Source organism: Fundulus heteroclitus, chromosome 10 (assembly GCF_011125445.2).
Source record: "Fundulus heteroclitus isolate FHET01 chromosome 10, MU-UCD_Fhet_4.1, whole genome shotgun sequence".
Taxonomy (NCBI): domain Eukaryota; kingdom Metazoa; phylum Chordata; class Actinopteri; order Cyprinodontiformes; family Fundulidae; genus Fundulus; species Fundulus heteroclitus.
Genome location: NC_046370.1, coordinates 5,965,236 through 5,977,505, shown reverse-complemented (window position 1 = coordinate 5,977,505; position 12,270 = coordinate 5,965,236). Strand labels below are relative to the sequence as shown.

The following is a 12,270-nucleotide window of genomic DNA, read 5'->3' as shown; positions in this document are numbered from 1 at the left end:
GCCGCGTAATTTAAACACTGTGTAGAGACAGCGCTGGTAGAGCTACTACCATCATGCTTCAAACGTGTTTCTGTTTAAAATCCTGTTCTTGCAAAATAATGTAAACGGGTGACAAGGGACATTTGTTTTTGCATCTTTTATGCATTTACAAAAACAAAGCTTTTAAATTTGGTTTATATTGTAGAATAAAATGACTGCAAGATTATTTTAAATGAATGAATCATTTACTTTTTAGTTACCTTCAAAATTTGTACAAAAACAGTTTTTTGTGCAAATGCAGCAACATCCTCATTTTTTGACACCCCATGGAGTAAAAAGACTTACAATAAATATTGTTTTCTTACTGCAACTTGTTACGACTTGGCTCTAAGACCACAACAAACAGGTAGACACACCATGCATAGAACTTCTTACATCACTGACAACAATAATCAGTGTAGTGGGATAAAGGTATGTTCCTAACCTGGCCACAAGGAGGCCTGCAGGGGGTCGCAATGTTACACTGAAAATTTCAGAACAAAACCCAACCTTTAATTTGAGCAAAGCTGATTCAGTAGGTAAATATGTTGTTGTTGTTTTTTTTTAAATTACAGATGTAACCATTCTCGTCAGCCCTGCTGGTAATAGACATACATATTTTAAAGTAGTCATGCTGCCATGCTCTCCAACACAGATTCCAGGGTCCTCAGCCGTACTTTACAACAAGCAGGAGGTGATTTTCCACATGATTATCCTTTATATCACATACGACTCACCTGTAATATTTGTTTAAAACTCAGGCATCTTAATCTCACCACAGCTCACAGTTTAAGTTAAAAAACCCAGAAGAGTTCAGCAAACTCCACATGTTTATGTTTGTGATGGTAGGACAGAAAAGGCTTTTCCTCTCATGTCCCGACCAAACAACCAGTTGGCATATAGATGATTTCTAATGGTTGTTCTTAAAAAAACTCAAAATGTCACACTTTGATATTTTGTAATATAAAACTACAAAATGCTGTAGTTGCATTCATTTAACAGTAACTGCAGGGGTGAAGTAGTATGGCAATAGGGGTTTTGCAAAAATATTGGTTTCATGAGGTGGGATTTTGAATGTTTTTCAGTACGGGTTTCAGCTTCTGCAATGAAAGATTATTTTATTTTAAGGCCACTTAAGGTACATTATTGTCTGAGGTGCCAATCGGCATGTTGGGTGCTGTTTGTTTTTAAAGAAAGATATAGTTTGACATTTAGATAAACTTACCACCAATGAGCCACAATCGCATTCCTCTCCCAGCTCCACGTATCCATTGCCACACTCTGAGGGGTCCAACAGCTGCACAGAAAACACATAACATCATTCAAAGCTCACCGTTTAAAACAGAGTACAATTTTAAATATTACTTCGTAATGTAAGGTTTTCCCTTATATGTCTACCCACATAAGTGTTTAAACTGTAAAGCTTGACTGAAAAGAGCCAGCTGCGTCTCACCTTTGTGGGCTTGTTAAACAGGCAGCTCCCCCCTCCCTGCTGGAGGAAGCGCAGGTACTGCTCTATACTGCAGCGAGAGAACTTCCTTGACAGGTAGTAGCTGATGGATGCAAAACAAAATTAAGGCATTGCATGTTCTTTTTCTTCATTTCTGTGAGTTCAACCCAAAATACAAAAACACCATCTTGCAAAAAGCATTCATACCCATTGAGTTTTTTGATTTTCACATTCAACACAAAGTAGAGCATAATGGTAACATGGAAGAAAAATTATGCATGGTTGTAAATATGTGCAGAAAAAGAACCTGCAAAGAGTAATTTAATACAACAAATCCCACTGTGTGTAATTTAGGCAGAGTGTAAATCCAGAGATCATTAGTGAACAACAAACTCAGCAGACAGGTCATGGAGCAAATTGTGGAGAAGTTTAAAGCATGGTTAGGTTATAAAATAATATCCCAAGCTTTGAAGATTTCACAGAGCTTGGTTCGATCTGTCATGTAAATTTAAGTATAACATGGCAAAACTCCAAGTCTACCAAGACATGGCCATTAATCGGCCAGCCAAGATGCCCATGGCAGCTCTGGAGGAGCCTGCAGAGATCCAGAGCTTTGGGAAGAAACAGTTGGCAAAACGATCACAAGTTGTGCAATCCACAAACCCAGCCCTTGTGGAAGAGTAGCAAGAAGAAAGTGGTTATTAAAAGACTAAAGAAGTCCAGTTTGTCACAAACCATGTAGGGAATGCAGCAACACGTAGAAGAAGACGCTCTAATCAGATCAGAACGACATTAGATCTTTGGCTGTAAATGTAAATCGTTATTCGTGACAAAAACCTATAACAGCATGATGTGAGGAGCAGAGAATCAGGAAGCTGGTCAGACAACCCTGGAAGAAAACCTGTTCGAGGCTGCAGAAGATTTAAGATTAAAGCACAGAACATATGCTAACCATCCAGCCAGATACACAAAAGCACAATTATGTCTGACAACTTTTAGATCTCCATTTGCAAAAATGTAACATTTTACTTCCACTTGAGTAATGCTCTACTTCGTATCGGACTATCAAATTAAGCTTGTGGTTGTAACATGACAAGACAGGGTATGAGTATTTTTGCAATTGGTCATTTTATTTTTCCCCATAATTTGACATACCCAGTATCATCCATGATGCAGCCCAGCCATGGACTGGGACACCTGCAGGATCCTGGACAAAAACAAGAGAAAAGAAAATCTGTTCTACGAGCCTGAAACTTACCCTGAGGGACCAGTGAAAGCAACACAGGGTCAATAATTAATAATATATGCCCTGATATGAGTCTTACATATCTGATTTAGGAATACAAGGCTGCAAGGTTCCTATTTGAATGAGTAAACTTTAAATTATACACCAGTTTTAAAAATGTTTAGATAGGTCAAGTAAAAACCAACGTTATGATAAACTATTACACTGTGTGTCTTTGTCTCAAATACTATTGCATTTTAAGCAAAGAGAAATTCTAAAATCCTCAAAATTCGGGTTGAAATGAAAGAATGTAAACTCTGTCCTGGTGGACAAAAACGGCATGACACCCTGGAGGTTTAAAAGGATGGTGCCCCTGAAGTTGTCCGTTTGATAAACAAAATAAAAAAAAATTAAAAGCCGGGCGGTGTGAGGAAAACAGCTTTGCATAATATTCTGTCTTGAAGTGGAGTATTACCTAATATCAATTGAATTGTATTTATATAGCGGCAATTCACAACACGTCATCTTAATGAACTTTACAAAGTCAAATTCAAATCAAATCCTCCAGACACATTGGTCAAAAACATTTCTAAATAAGGAAGCCCAGCAGGTTGCATCAAGTCTCTCCAAGCCGCATTCACTCCTCCTGTAAGAGCGTAGAGCCACAGTGGACAGTCGTCTGCATTGTTGATGGCTTTGCAGCAATTCCTCATACTGAGCATGCATGAAGTGAACAGCATTTATAAAGTGCTTTTCTACTCATAGTGACCACTAAAAGTACTTTAGACAAAATCTATGTTCCCTCGATAGCACTCACACATTCATACACCGATCCCACCAATCCAGAGGTCCCAAAAGTGCCTTGCCCAGGGGCATATTGACATGTGACAGGGGGCAGCTAGACTCAAACCCCCAAACCTTTTGATCGCAAGACAATCACCACACCCGCTGAGAAACAGCGTCTTGTTTTGAAACACAGAGTCTTATGTAAATAGCTTGTACAAAAAATGGTGAAGGAATTGCTTCCGTTTTAATGAAAATGTAACTATTATTTTAATTGGCAAAATTCTTCTATCTGGCGTCTTGTTTGAACTAGTTGTACAAGAAACGCACGAGGAGCTTTCTACATTTTATCGTAAAACAAAACAGTGTTTTCTGAACTTGTACACAGGTTTTAGAATTATAAAGGCTACATTTACAGTCCAAGTTAGAACAATTTTTCAGTTAACATGTCTGTGGGTTACACAGTTAAATGAAATAAATCTGGGCGATAAATTGATTTAATCGATTAATTTAAATTTACAATTTTTTTTAAGATTTAGTTTTTTTGGAAAATCTGGATTTTATTTTCTAAATGCACTCATTGGGCTTTCATTAAGAGAATAGCATGCAATGCTGAATATATGTTTAGGACAACATATTGGCAAAATATTGTAAAACAGATTTTTTTTTTATTTGCCATAACCTGACGCACTTTAATTTAGTCATTTGCTTATTTTTTATGTTAATTTGATGTCACACAAGTGAAGTGACGGCTGTTCAGCTCATCGTCTAAACCCACTAGCAGCAAACAATTTGTCATATTTTCATTGTTTACAACGGCAGGGCCGCCATCTTGTTTTACAGGCATGTTTCATAGCTTGTATTTAGTTACACTTTGATTTCAGGTCAACTCCCAGATTAAATGCTTGACATAAAAGCAAGTTTAAAAGAAAAATTAAATTTCTTTCATTTATTTTTAAACAAAAAGGAGGCGGGGGGGGGGGGGGGGGGGAACAATCGGCCGATTTGGTTTATTTTTTGATTATTTTTAAGCCATATTGTGAAAATATAACAATGAATTGATGAAAATTAAAACATGAGGTTGTGCTGGGGGAAAAAAAATCAATACCAAACAGTATTAAATGGGATATATAAAAGCAAAATTACAATTTGGCAATGCAGCAATATATAACCAAACTCCTAGACGGTTAAAGTTAGTTATCTGTCTCTGAATCAATTATGTTACCTGCAGTTGTTTGCTCCTTGTTTCTAAGCATGCCGATGTTCTGCCCAAGACTCTGACACAGGGTGGTGGCCATGGGACCCAGACTACCAAACTGAAGGATGACATAATCGGAGAAATAAATTAAAAGAACTGCTGAGACGAGTTATCAGGACAGCTACGGATCGGTGCAGTTCATTCATCACCTCGTTGATGCCTCCACCCCTCGTTAGAGAGCAGATGCCCCCGATGTAAGACGCCTCGCTGCGGCTGCTCATGAATGTCCTCCCTCTGAAGTGCAAACGTGGATTTGATTGGATGAGAGACAACAAACCAGGAGTAGGACAACAAAAGGATCAATCAGAAAAATATTAAATAAAAAATAAAAAACTCTACGAGAAGAGGTGCACGGCATCACAGCGCTGCTTGATGCTCTCCTTCCTGTACTTCATGAAGTCTCGCAGGGTGAGCAAGGCGTCATCGCCGACGGCAATCTTGTTTTCAGAGGACCAGGTTTCCATGGCCACCAGGACGATGCGGGTGTTGAGCTGTTCCTTGTAGATCTGGAAAAAAATTTAAAAAAAGGGGGATAACGAGGGCTCAGCGACTCAAAGATTTCTGCTGATTCGTTTCATTAATGTGGGATAATTTTAGGAGAATCGGTGCATTTCATTTACAGAAATTCAGAGCGCACTTTTTCCAGGATTGTGTGGTTTGTGTGGAGCTAACACATTAAATAGCTTTTAAATAAACACCTTGAAATAAAATCACTCATCGATGCTTAGAGCATTTAAATGAGTTGTGAAATGTTTGACCCACACAATCTGCTTCTGTCAGTGAAACCCTCAAGGATTATCGTGCAAACTTAAATCTCTATCTGCAAAATTCCATAAATCTAATGATTATCTGAAGCGTTTCTTTGACCATATGAGTTTACGTTTCCTTCACCTCAATGGAAACCAGACTGAAGTCATCTTATTTGGGAGATTAGACTATTCTGACAGTAATCTAGACGCATTAGTTTAATGACTGACAGCTCTTTTGAAAATTTAGATCCAGTTTATTTTGGTTACTTTTTCATTTTTAAAAAGATTAAAAAAAGAAAGTTTGTCATGGTTTTATTTTCACACAACTGGATTCCTTTCTCCTTGCCCTCATGTTTTATTTGTATTTGTTTAATTTCTTTTCCCCACTATTCTTATTAGGTTATGTTATTGATATTTCTTGTTTTATTACCATTTCTTTATTGTAAATGAGCTGTAATGCAGATCTTAAAATGTTATACAGTAACTAATACAGTCAATTCCATATTGTGAAACCGAACAATAATTTATTATCATTTTTTTAAGCATTCATGAGGTGGAGTAAATAAAAAATATTTTTCAAGGTTAGTGACACAGCTGATTATTCCTATAAAATAAATAAAGCGAAAGCTTTTTCAGGACATATTTCACTTTAAGTAGATCAGAGTATCCAGGAGCTTTTATGCGCGGCCGGCCCGGCTGTGAATGATTGGAGAAAAACATAAATAGTGTGTTTAACCATAGTCCATCTGATAAGATACCTTTTGCTCTTCACAAAAAATATTTTTTAGTTCTCTTGATCTAAAATTATGAAATTTCTCTTACTGCTCCTTTAAATAAATCTCAGACTTTAAGCGCTAATAATCATCTCTGCATTTTCCATTATTTTATTCTAAAGGTTTGGTTTGTTTCACCTGAGATTTGACCTCATTTATCTGAAGCTCATTTTACACAGTTTATTTTGCAGCTAAAGAATATTTTCTGCATAAAAAAAATTAGATATAAGACATTTTTCTTTGATAAACTGGTTAGGAATTAATTTTGAAATTAAAACTTTCTTATCAGAATAAATCTCAATACATGGCTTCACAGCCATCTGAGAAGAAACTCGGAAATACATAAAACTTGGAAACTGTTGCCTCCAGAAGAGTCTCAGAGAAAGAAAAAAAGCTACAACTGACTCTAAAGAACTGATTTCTGAAAAAAGGACAAGATGTACACCACCACTTAAGGCGAGTCCATTTTAAGAAATAAAAGATGCATTTAAAATGGAGAAATTCCTCACCAAATCTGCCATGTTCACCACGGATTTGGCAAAAATCTTCGTTTGTGTGGTTGAGCGTTTGCACTGCACAAACTAACAAAGAAAACAGAGCTTTCATCATTTCACAACTCTTATTACCAGCTTCAAGAGGCTAGAAACAGACAGAGCACACCTACCAGCTCATAATCATTGACAACCATCAGTTCAATGTACTTAGTCTCAGTCTGAACAGTGCGCTGGCCACGCCGCACCTGGGGAAGCAGAAGAAGAAACAAGTCCTGAGCCAAATGTTTAAGCTCTCACAATAACCTTCAAACAGCACAGACACCACAGCAGGTGTAACCGTTACTCACTCGCCATGAACGCAGACTCACTCACACCTGCTGATGATGGGGAAACTCTAGTCTTTGCCCTTCAGAGGGCAACACAACTCACAGAAAGGTAATCATTCATTCGTGAAACCGAAAGCTGTTTAAACTGCAGCTTCTGTGTCTGAATACTTTCACATCCTAAAAGGAATAAAACATTTCTGAATTATAATTATTACTACCAAGTAAATTAAAGTTGGGTCCTGTCATACCAGAGCCTCTAAAGCTAAAACAGGTCTTAAGCATAGTATTCATCTAATTAGGCACTAGATGGCAACATTCATAAAAGCCTAAAGGTAAGAAGGTTGGAAACTAGATTTTTGACTCAAATAACTGATAACTTACAGAATTAAAGGGTTTAACCAGGAGACAAGAAGGCCAGTAATTATAGTAAATTATATGGTAAACTTGTGGAAGGACCGGTGTAGTTTGGGTATTATGTTTTATGTTTGTAATTTATGTTTTGCTAGTTATAAGCAGGAATGGAAAACCTACATTACACTCATCCTCATAATGAGATCGTTATTGATCTTTTTCTTTCCTCTCGTCTCGTCTATTGTGGTTTTGGACCAATTGGACCAATAGAAGCCCACAATAACCTTCAATTGGTCCAAAACTCTGCATTGAGACCTTTAACAGAAACAGACGAGCTCAAATTCCTCCGTTTTAAAAAGTCTTTGCCCTGCTACCTGTTCATTTTGAAATGTATTTTAAAGCAGCGCCTTGTAACTTTTAGCCACTAGGGGGCGGTAGACTTGTAACTTCCAGGTTTAGTACGCTTGAAAGCCCCTGGCAACACTGCACTGTCGCAAAATTCAGCAGGCTGCATCTGAAAAACGTATTTTGGGTAAGGACTGCGTCACGGTCGCCAATGTAAGTGCTGTCTGAATAGTGCAGTGAGTGGAGAAGGGGGTAGGAAAAGGATCCTGTATGCTTCCTATCATAGCTCCTTTAACATAGGAACCTCACGATGTCCCTTACTGGAACTAAGGAGCTATAAGCAAATCCTTTGTGTGATGTATAGGCACAGCCCACCTCACGGAAAGTAACAAAACATCTATTTTCTCTGCACGAAAATGTCCAGAAAAAAAGAGAGTAAGAGGCACTGTTTACTCTTTCAAATTAGGGCTGGGCGATAAATCGATTTAATCGATTAATTTGAATTTACAATTCTTTAAGATTTCATTTTTGGAAAATCTGGATTTTATTTTGCCAACATTCATTGGGTTTCCATGAAGAGAACAGCATGTGATGCTGAATAAATGTTTAGGCAAATGTATTGTCAAAATATTGTTAAGTGGAAACCTTTTTTTACGATAATACGCGGTACTTCATTTACTTAACTTTTTTTTTTTACTTATTTTGATGTTCACAAGTGCAGTGAAGCCTGTTCTTAGCTCAATGTGTAATACCACTAGCAGCAAATGTTTTGTTATATTTTCATTGTTTATAATGGCACGGCTGCCATCTTGTTTTACAAGCCTGTTTCACAGCTTGTTTTTAGTTGCACTTTGAATTCAGGTCAATTCCCTGACGAAATGCTTGACATAAAAGCAAGGTTTAAAAATAATTTCTTTAATTTCTTTTTATGAAACAAAAAAAGAGGGAAAAAAAAATCGATTAATCGGATTCGGTATGATAAAATCGGAGATTTATTTTTTAATCCATATCACCCAGCCCTATTTCAAATATTACATAACTTGTTGGAGATCCATGTGGATCAGAGGCCTTTGGCCATCTCCGCCTTGAAAATTAAACTCTGATTATTTCTTTATATTGTACAAATTGTTTATTTTGCACACAACGTGTATACACAATTTTATGTTAAACACAAAACATTCATAAAATTAAAACAATGTAAATAAATAAAACAAAATCATCGCCAGTATGTCAACCCTGTTTAAGAAGACAACAACAAGCAGTTGGAACGGTTACTGTCAGAACTAGAAAGTCTGTATAAGTTAAGCACTTTCAAATGTTTTGGTTTGTGTAACGGAGAACGTCAGCCGTTTGCTAAAGTCATCTAACTTGCGTTTTTTTGGAAGGCTTTAGGCCTGGATTTGACTCACATCATCCGGTCACGTAATGACGTATGAGTTAAAGCAGGCATGTTTATGTGGCCCCCCAACTGCATTCCAAGAAAGATTTGGTCAACAGGGAAGATTTGGCTGATGGAGATGGAAACATTTTATATTTATTATGGTAAAATTATTACAGACAGGTTAAAATCTTACAACTGAAAATGTTGGGTACAACCCAATATTCATCTTTTAATAACCACACTTTTTACATTCTGTTTCATTTCATCGTAAATACAACCACATCTGTCTGAGGACTTTAACTCAAATGCAAACGTTTGTGTATTAAAAGCTGTTTTTTCAAATCATTTATTAAAATTAGCTGAATACAGAAAGATTTTTTAAATAAATACCGGCCCTAATCCTGTTCTCATATTGCGGGGTTTTTTTTTTATCAAGTCTAAACATAAGTTGCAAACTGGGTAACAATCTGTTAATAAAGCAAATGTGCAAAACTCGTTTTAAAATTTGGATCTACAGTGATCTACCATCTTTTTCCTTCAGAAAATCTGTATAATTTGTTTAGTTAAAATGATCATATTTTGTAAAGCAGGTAAAAAAAAAAATCACAACATAATTTTTTTTAATTGTTATCCATGTTTTGGCCCTCAAGTTCTTTTGACTTGAGAATTTCGGCCCACGTGCCAAAAAGTTTGGACACCCCTGACTTAAAGGCTCTCCGAAATCGGCACAGCAGTCTGAAGCTTTTTACTGCTGACCCCATGAAAGGTCAAGGAACATTAGATAGGAGGTCTAATTAGTATGAAGCAGCAGTTTGCTATATCAGGCCATGAAACAATAAAACATGAAACCATAACAAAGATTAAAACAACCTAGAAAAACACAAGCCTGGCCTTGTGAACCAGTGGAATGTGAAGACCTCCATAAACCTGCTTTGATTATCAAAAGGTGCCGGTCTGGGATCTCATCCGGAGTCGACTCGACCTTCTCCTGCAGCCTCCTCCCTGCAGGTGGTTATTTGTGCCTCAGCACATCTCACGCTTTCCTCGCAAAACATATACGGTGCTGCTATAAAAATCCTGATCTTACATTTCCACGGTCCTCGGCTAATTTTGTTCCTGGAAATGTCCCCGATTTCAGTGCACAACAACAGCACTTATGACGGACGGTTGTGCTGCTGTTAGCGTTACAGATTAGTAGTAGAAGAAGAGACGAGGGCCAAAGTGGGGTTGGGGGGACTGCATGTTGGTCTCTCTATTACTGTAAGGTCTATCATCCACAACATTAAGATCCTACTGATGGATTGTGTTGCATATGTCATGGAGGAGGGGAAGGGTGGCAAGTCACGAATCCTCCCATGGGGGCCAGCTCCCCAACCAGCCCCCTACACTGCAAAAACTGAACTAAAAATAAGTCAAATTTTCTTGAAATTTGTGTATTTGTCCTTGATTTAAGCAGGTAAATAAGATGATTTGCCAATGGAATGAGATTTTTGCACTTAAAATAGGAACAACTCATCTCCACAGTCTTATTTAGAGGGCAGAATATCTTATTTTAGGGGTCAAAATACTCATTCCATTGGCAGATAATCTTATTTACCTGCTCAAATCAAGGCCAAATACACTCATTTCAAGAAAATGTGACTTATTTTTAGTTCAGTTTTTGCAGTGTATTGTCCCACTTACGCCATTACAGCGCCAACTGAGGGCAGGGACCCCCAGCGATCCCCAAAGAAAACAGGAGGGAGTCCCTACGGAGCAGCTGCCCATCGCGGGTGGGAGCAGTCTGGTTGAATGCAGGTCAACCAAGAGAAGCAAACACCCCCCCAGGAGCCCAGGACCCAAAGATCCACTGGCCCAGCAGGGACAGCAGGCACCACACGGCCCCTGGCAGGTGCAACCAGCCTCCAAACCTCCACTGTCCACACCTAGACATTACCCAAATCTCTTACCTCACCTCCCAACCACAGACCCTATTATGTCCCACCCATGCCCCCACATCCTGAACACACCAAGCCCAGGCCGAATTGGCCTCAGTCCACGTATAAATTATAAATACATGGGCCTTAATATAAATATACAGGAGATTTTCCTACAGCTGCAAGGCTACAAATACAAAATAGGCAAAACACTAACTGTAAGGAGACTGATGGATATTAGATGGACACAGAGAAGCGATGAAGGACGGATAGATGGATTTTAGACAATGGGGTGGAATAAAATCTGAAAATCTAAATATTTTCCGTATTTTATTTTATTTTTTCATACTTATCCAGACCTGCAAAATACTTAAATTCCAAACGAAGCTTCAAGTAGTGTGGACCCTGTTAACTTTACCTCGAACCAACAGCTAGACAACAAGAAAATAATCCTAAAAACATGTCAAAACGTATATCTGAATGAATGAAGCAGGCTAACATTAAGCTTCTTAACGTTAAAAACATCTACACTATTGAAAATGAATGGACTATGCTTAAAAGGCAGGTCAAGAGTGGAGGAAATTCACAATGAGTTAAAACTTTTAAACTCCCATTCATGGTTTAAAAACTCATTTAAGGTTAATTGTTGCAGAATTATCCCATCCTGAGAAAAGAAGAATTAAAATAAAACATTCATATCCTTTAATAGCATAATATACTTCTTTGTAATACACGTTTATCTCTCCTCTGGCATCACCAACACTTGTTGGTGATGCGTTGTGCATTGATGCATGTGTTAGGACTGACTTGTCTTTTTGAGCGCCTCCGGCCTCTGGAGAAAACAGTTTTCTCTTCTTCAGACTTGTTGTCTCCATCCTTCAGCACGCCGTCTCCTTCATCCGTTTGCCCCTCAGGCACCGTGCTGTTCATGAGGCATCCTGAGAGACGCACAGAAGCAGAGAAGTGACTAGTCATCAGTCCGTTGGTGGATGTAACCGTGTATTTTAGTCCTCTGATAAGCAGAGGAGATCAATATCAAGCAGCGGGCGGAGGAAGGAGCATGAAAAGGGAGAGTAGGGAAGAAGGGGAAGGGAGAAATAACGAGGAGATGTAGAGGAGGCTAGGGGACAGAATTCAGCAAGGGCGAGGAGGACGGACGGACAACCTGATAGCAAGTGGGTGACAAGGAAAAACAAAAAAG

General features: G+C 38.1%; 1 protein-coding gene across 4 annotated transcripts in view; it reads right to left on the bottom strand.

The window, feature by feature from the left end:
* The window catches only part of adam11 (ADAM metallopeptidase domain 11), a 44,480-nt gene that overhangs the window by 11,090 nt on the left and 21,120 nt on the right, over positions 1 to 12,270 (bottom strand). For all 4 annotated transcript variants that reach the window (XM_012854936.3, XM_036141833.1, XM_021311985.2 and 1 more), the window contains exons 8-16: positions 11,877 to 12,007; positions 6,921 to 6,995; positions 6,766 to 6,837; positions 5,074 to 5,240; positions 4,884 to 4,968; positions 4,702 to 4,792; positions 2,624 to 2,675; positions 1,472 to 1,571; positions 1,244 to 1,315 (exon numbers count right to left, since the gene is read on the bottom strand). In XM_012854936.3, the coding sequence (XP_012710390.2) occupies positions 1,244 to 1,315; positions 1,472 to 1,571; positions 2,624 to 2,675; positions 4,702 to 4,792; positions 4,884 to 4,968; positions 5,074 to 5,240; positions 6,766 to 6,837; positions 6,921 to 6,995; positions 11,877 to 12,007 (845 nt within the window). The remainder of the gene's footprint in view (positions 1 to 1,243; positions 1,316 to 1,471; positions 1,572 to 2,623; positions 2,676 to 4,701; positions 4,793 to 4,883; positions 4,969 to 5,073; positions 5,241 to 6,765; positions 6,838 to 6,920; positions 6,996 to 11,876; positions 12,008 to 12,270) is intronic.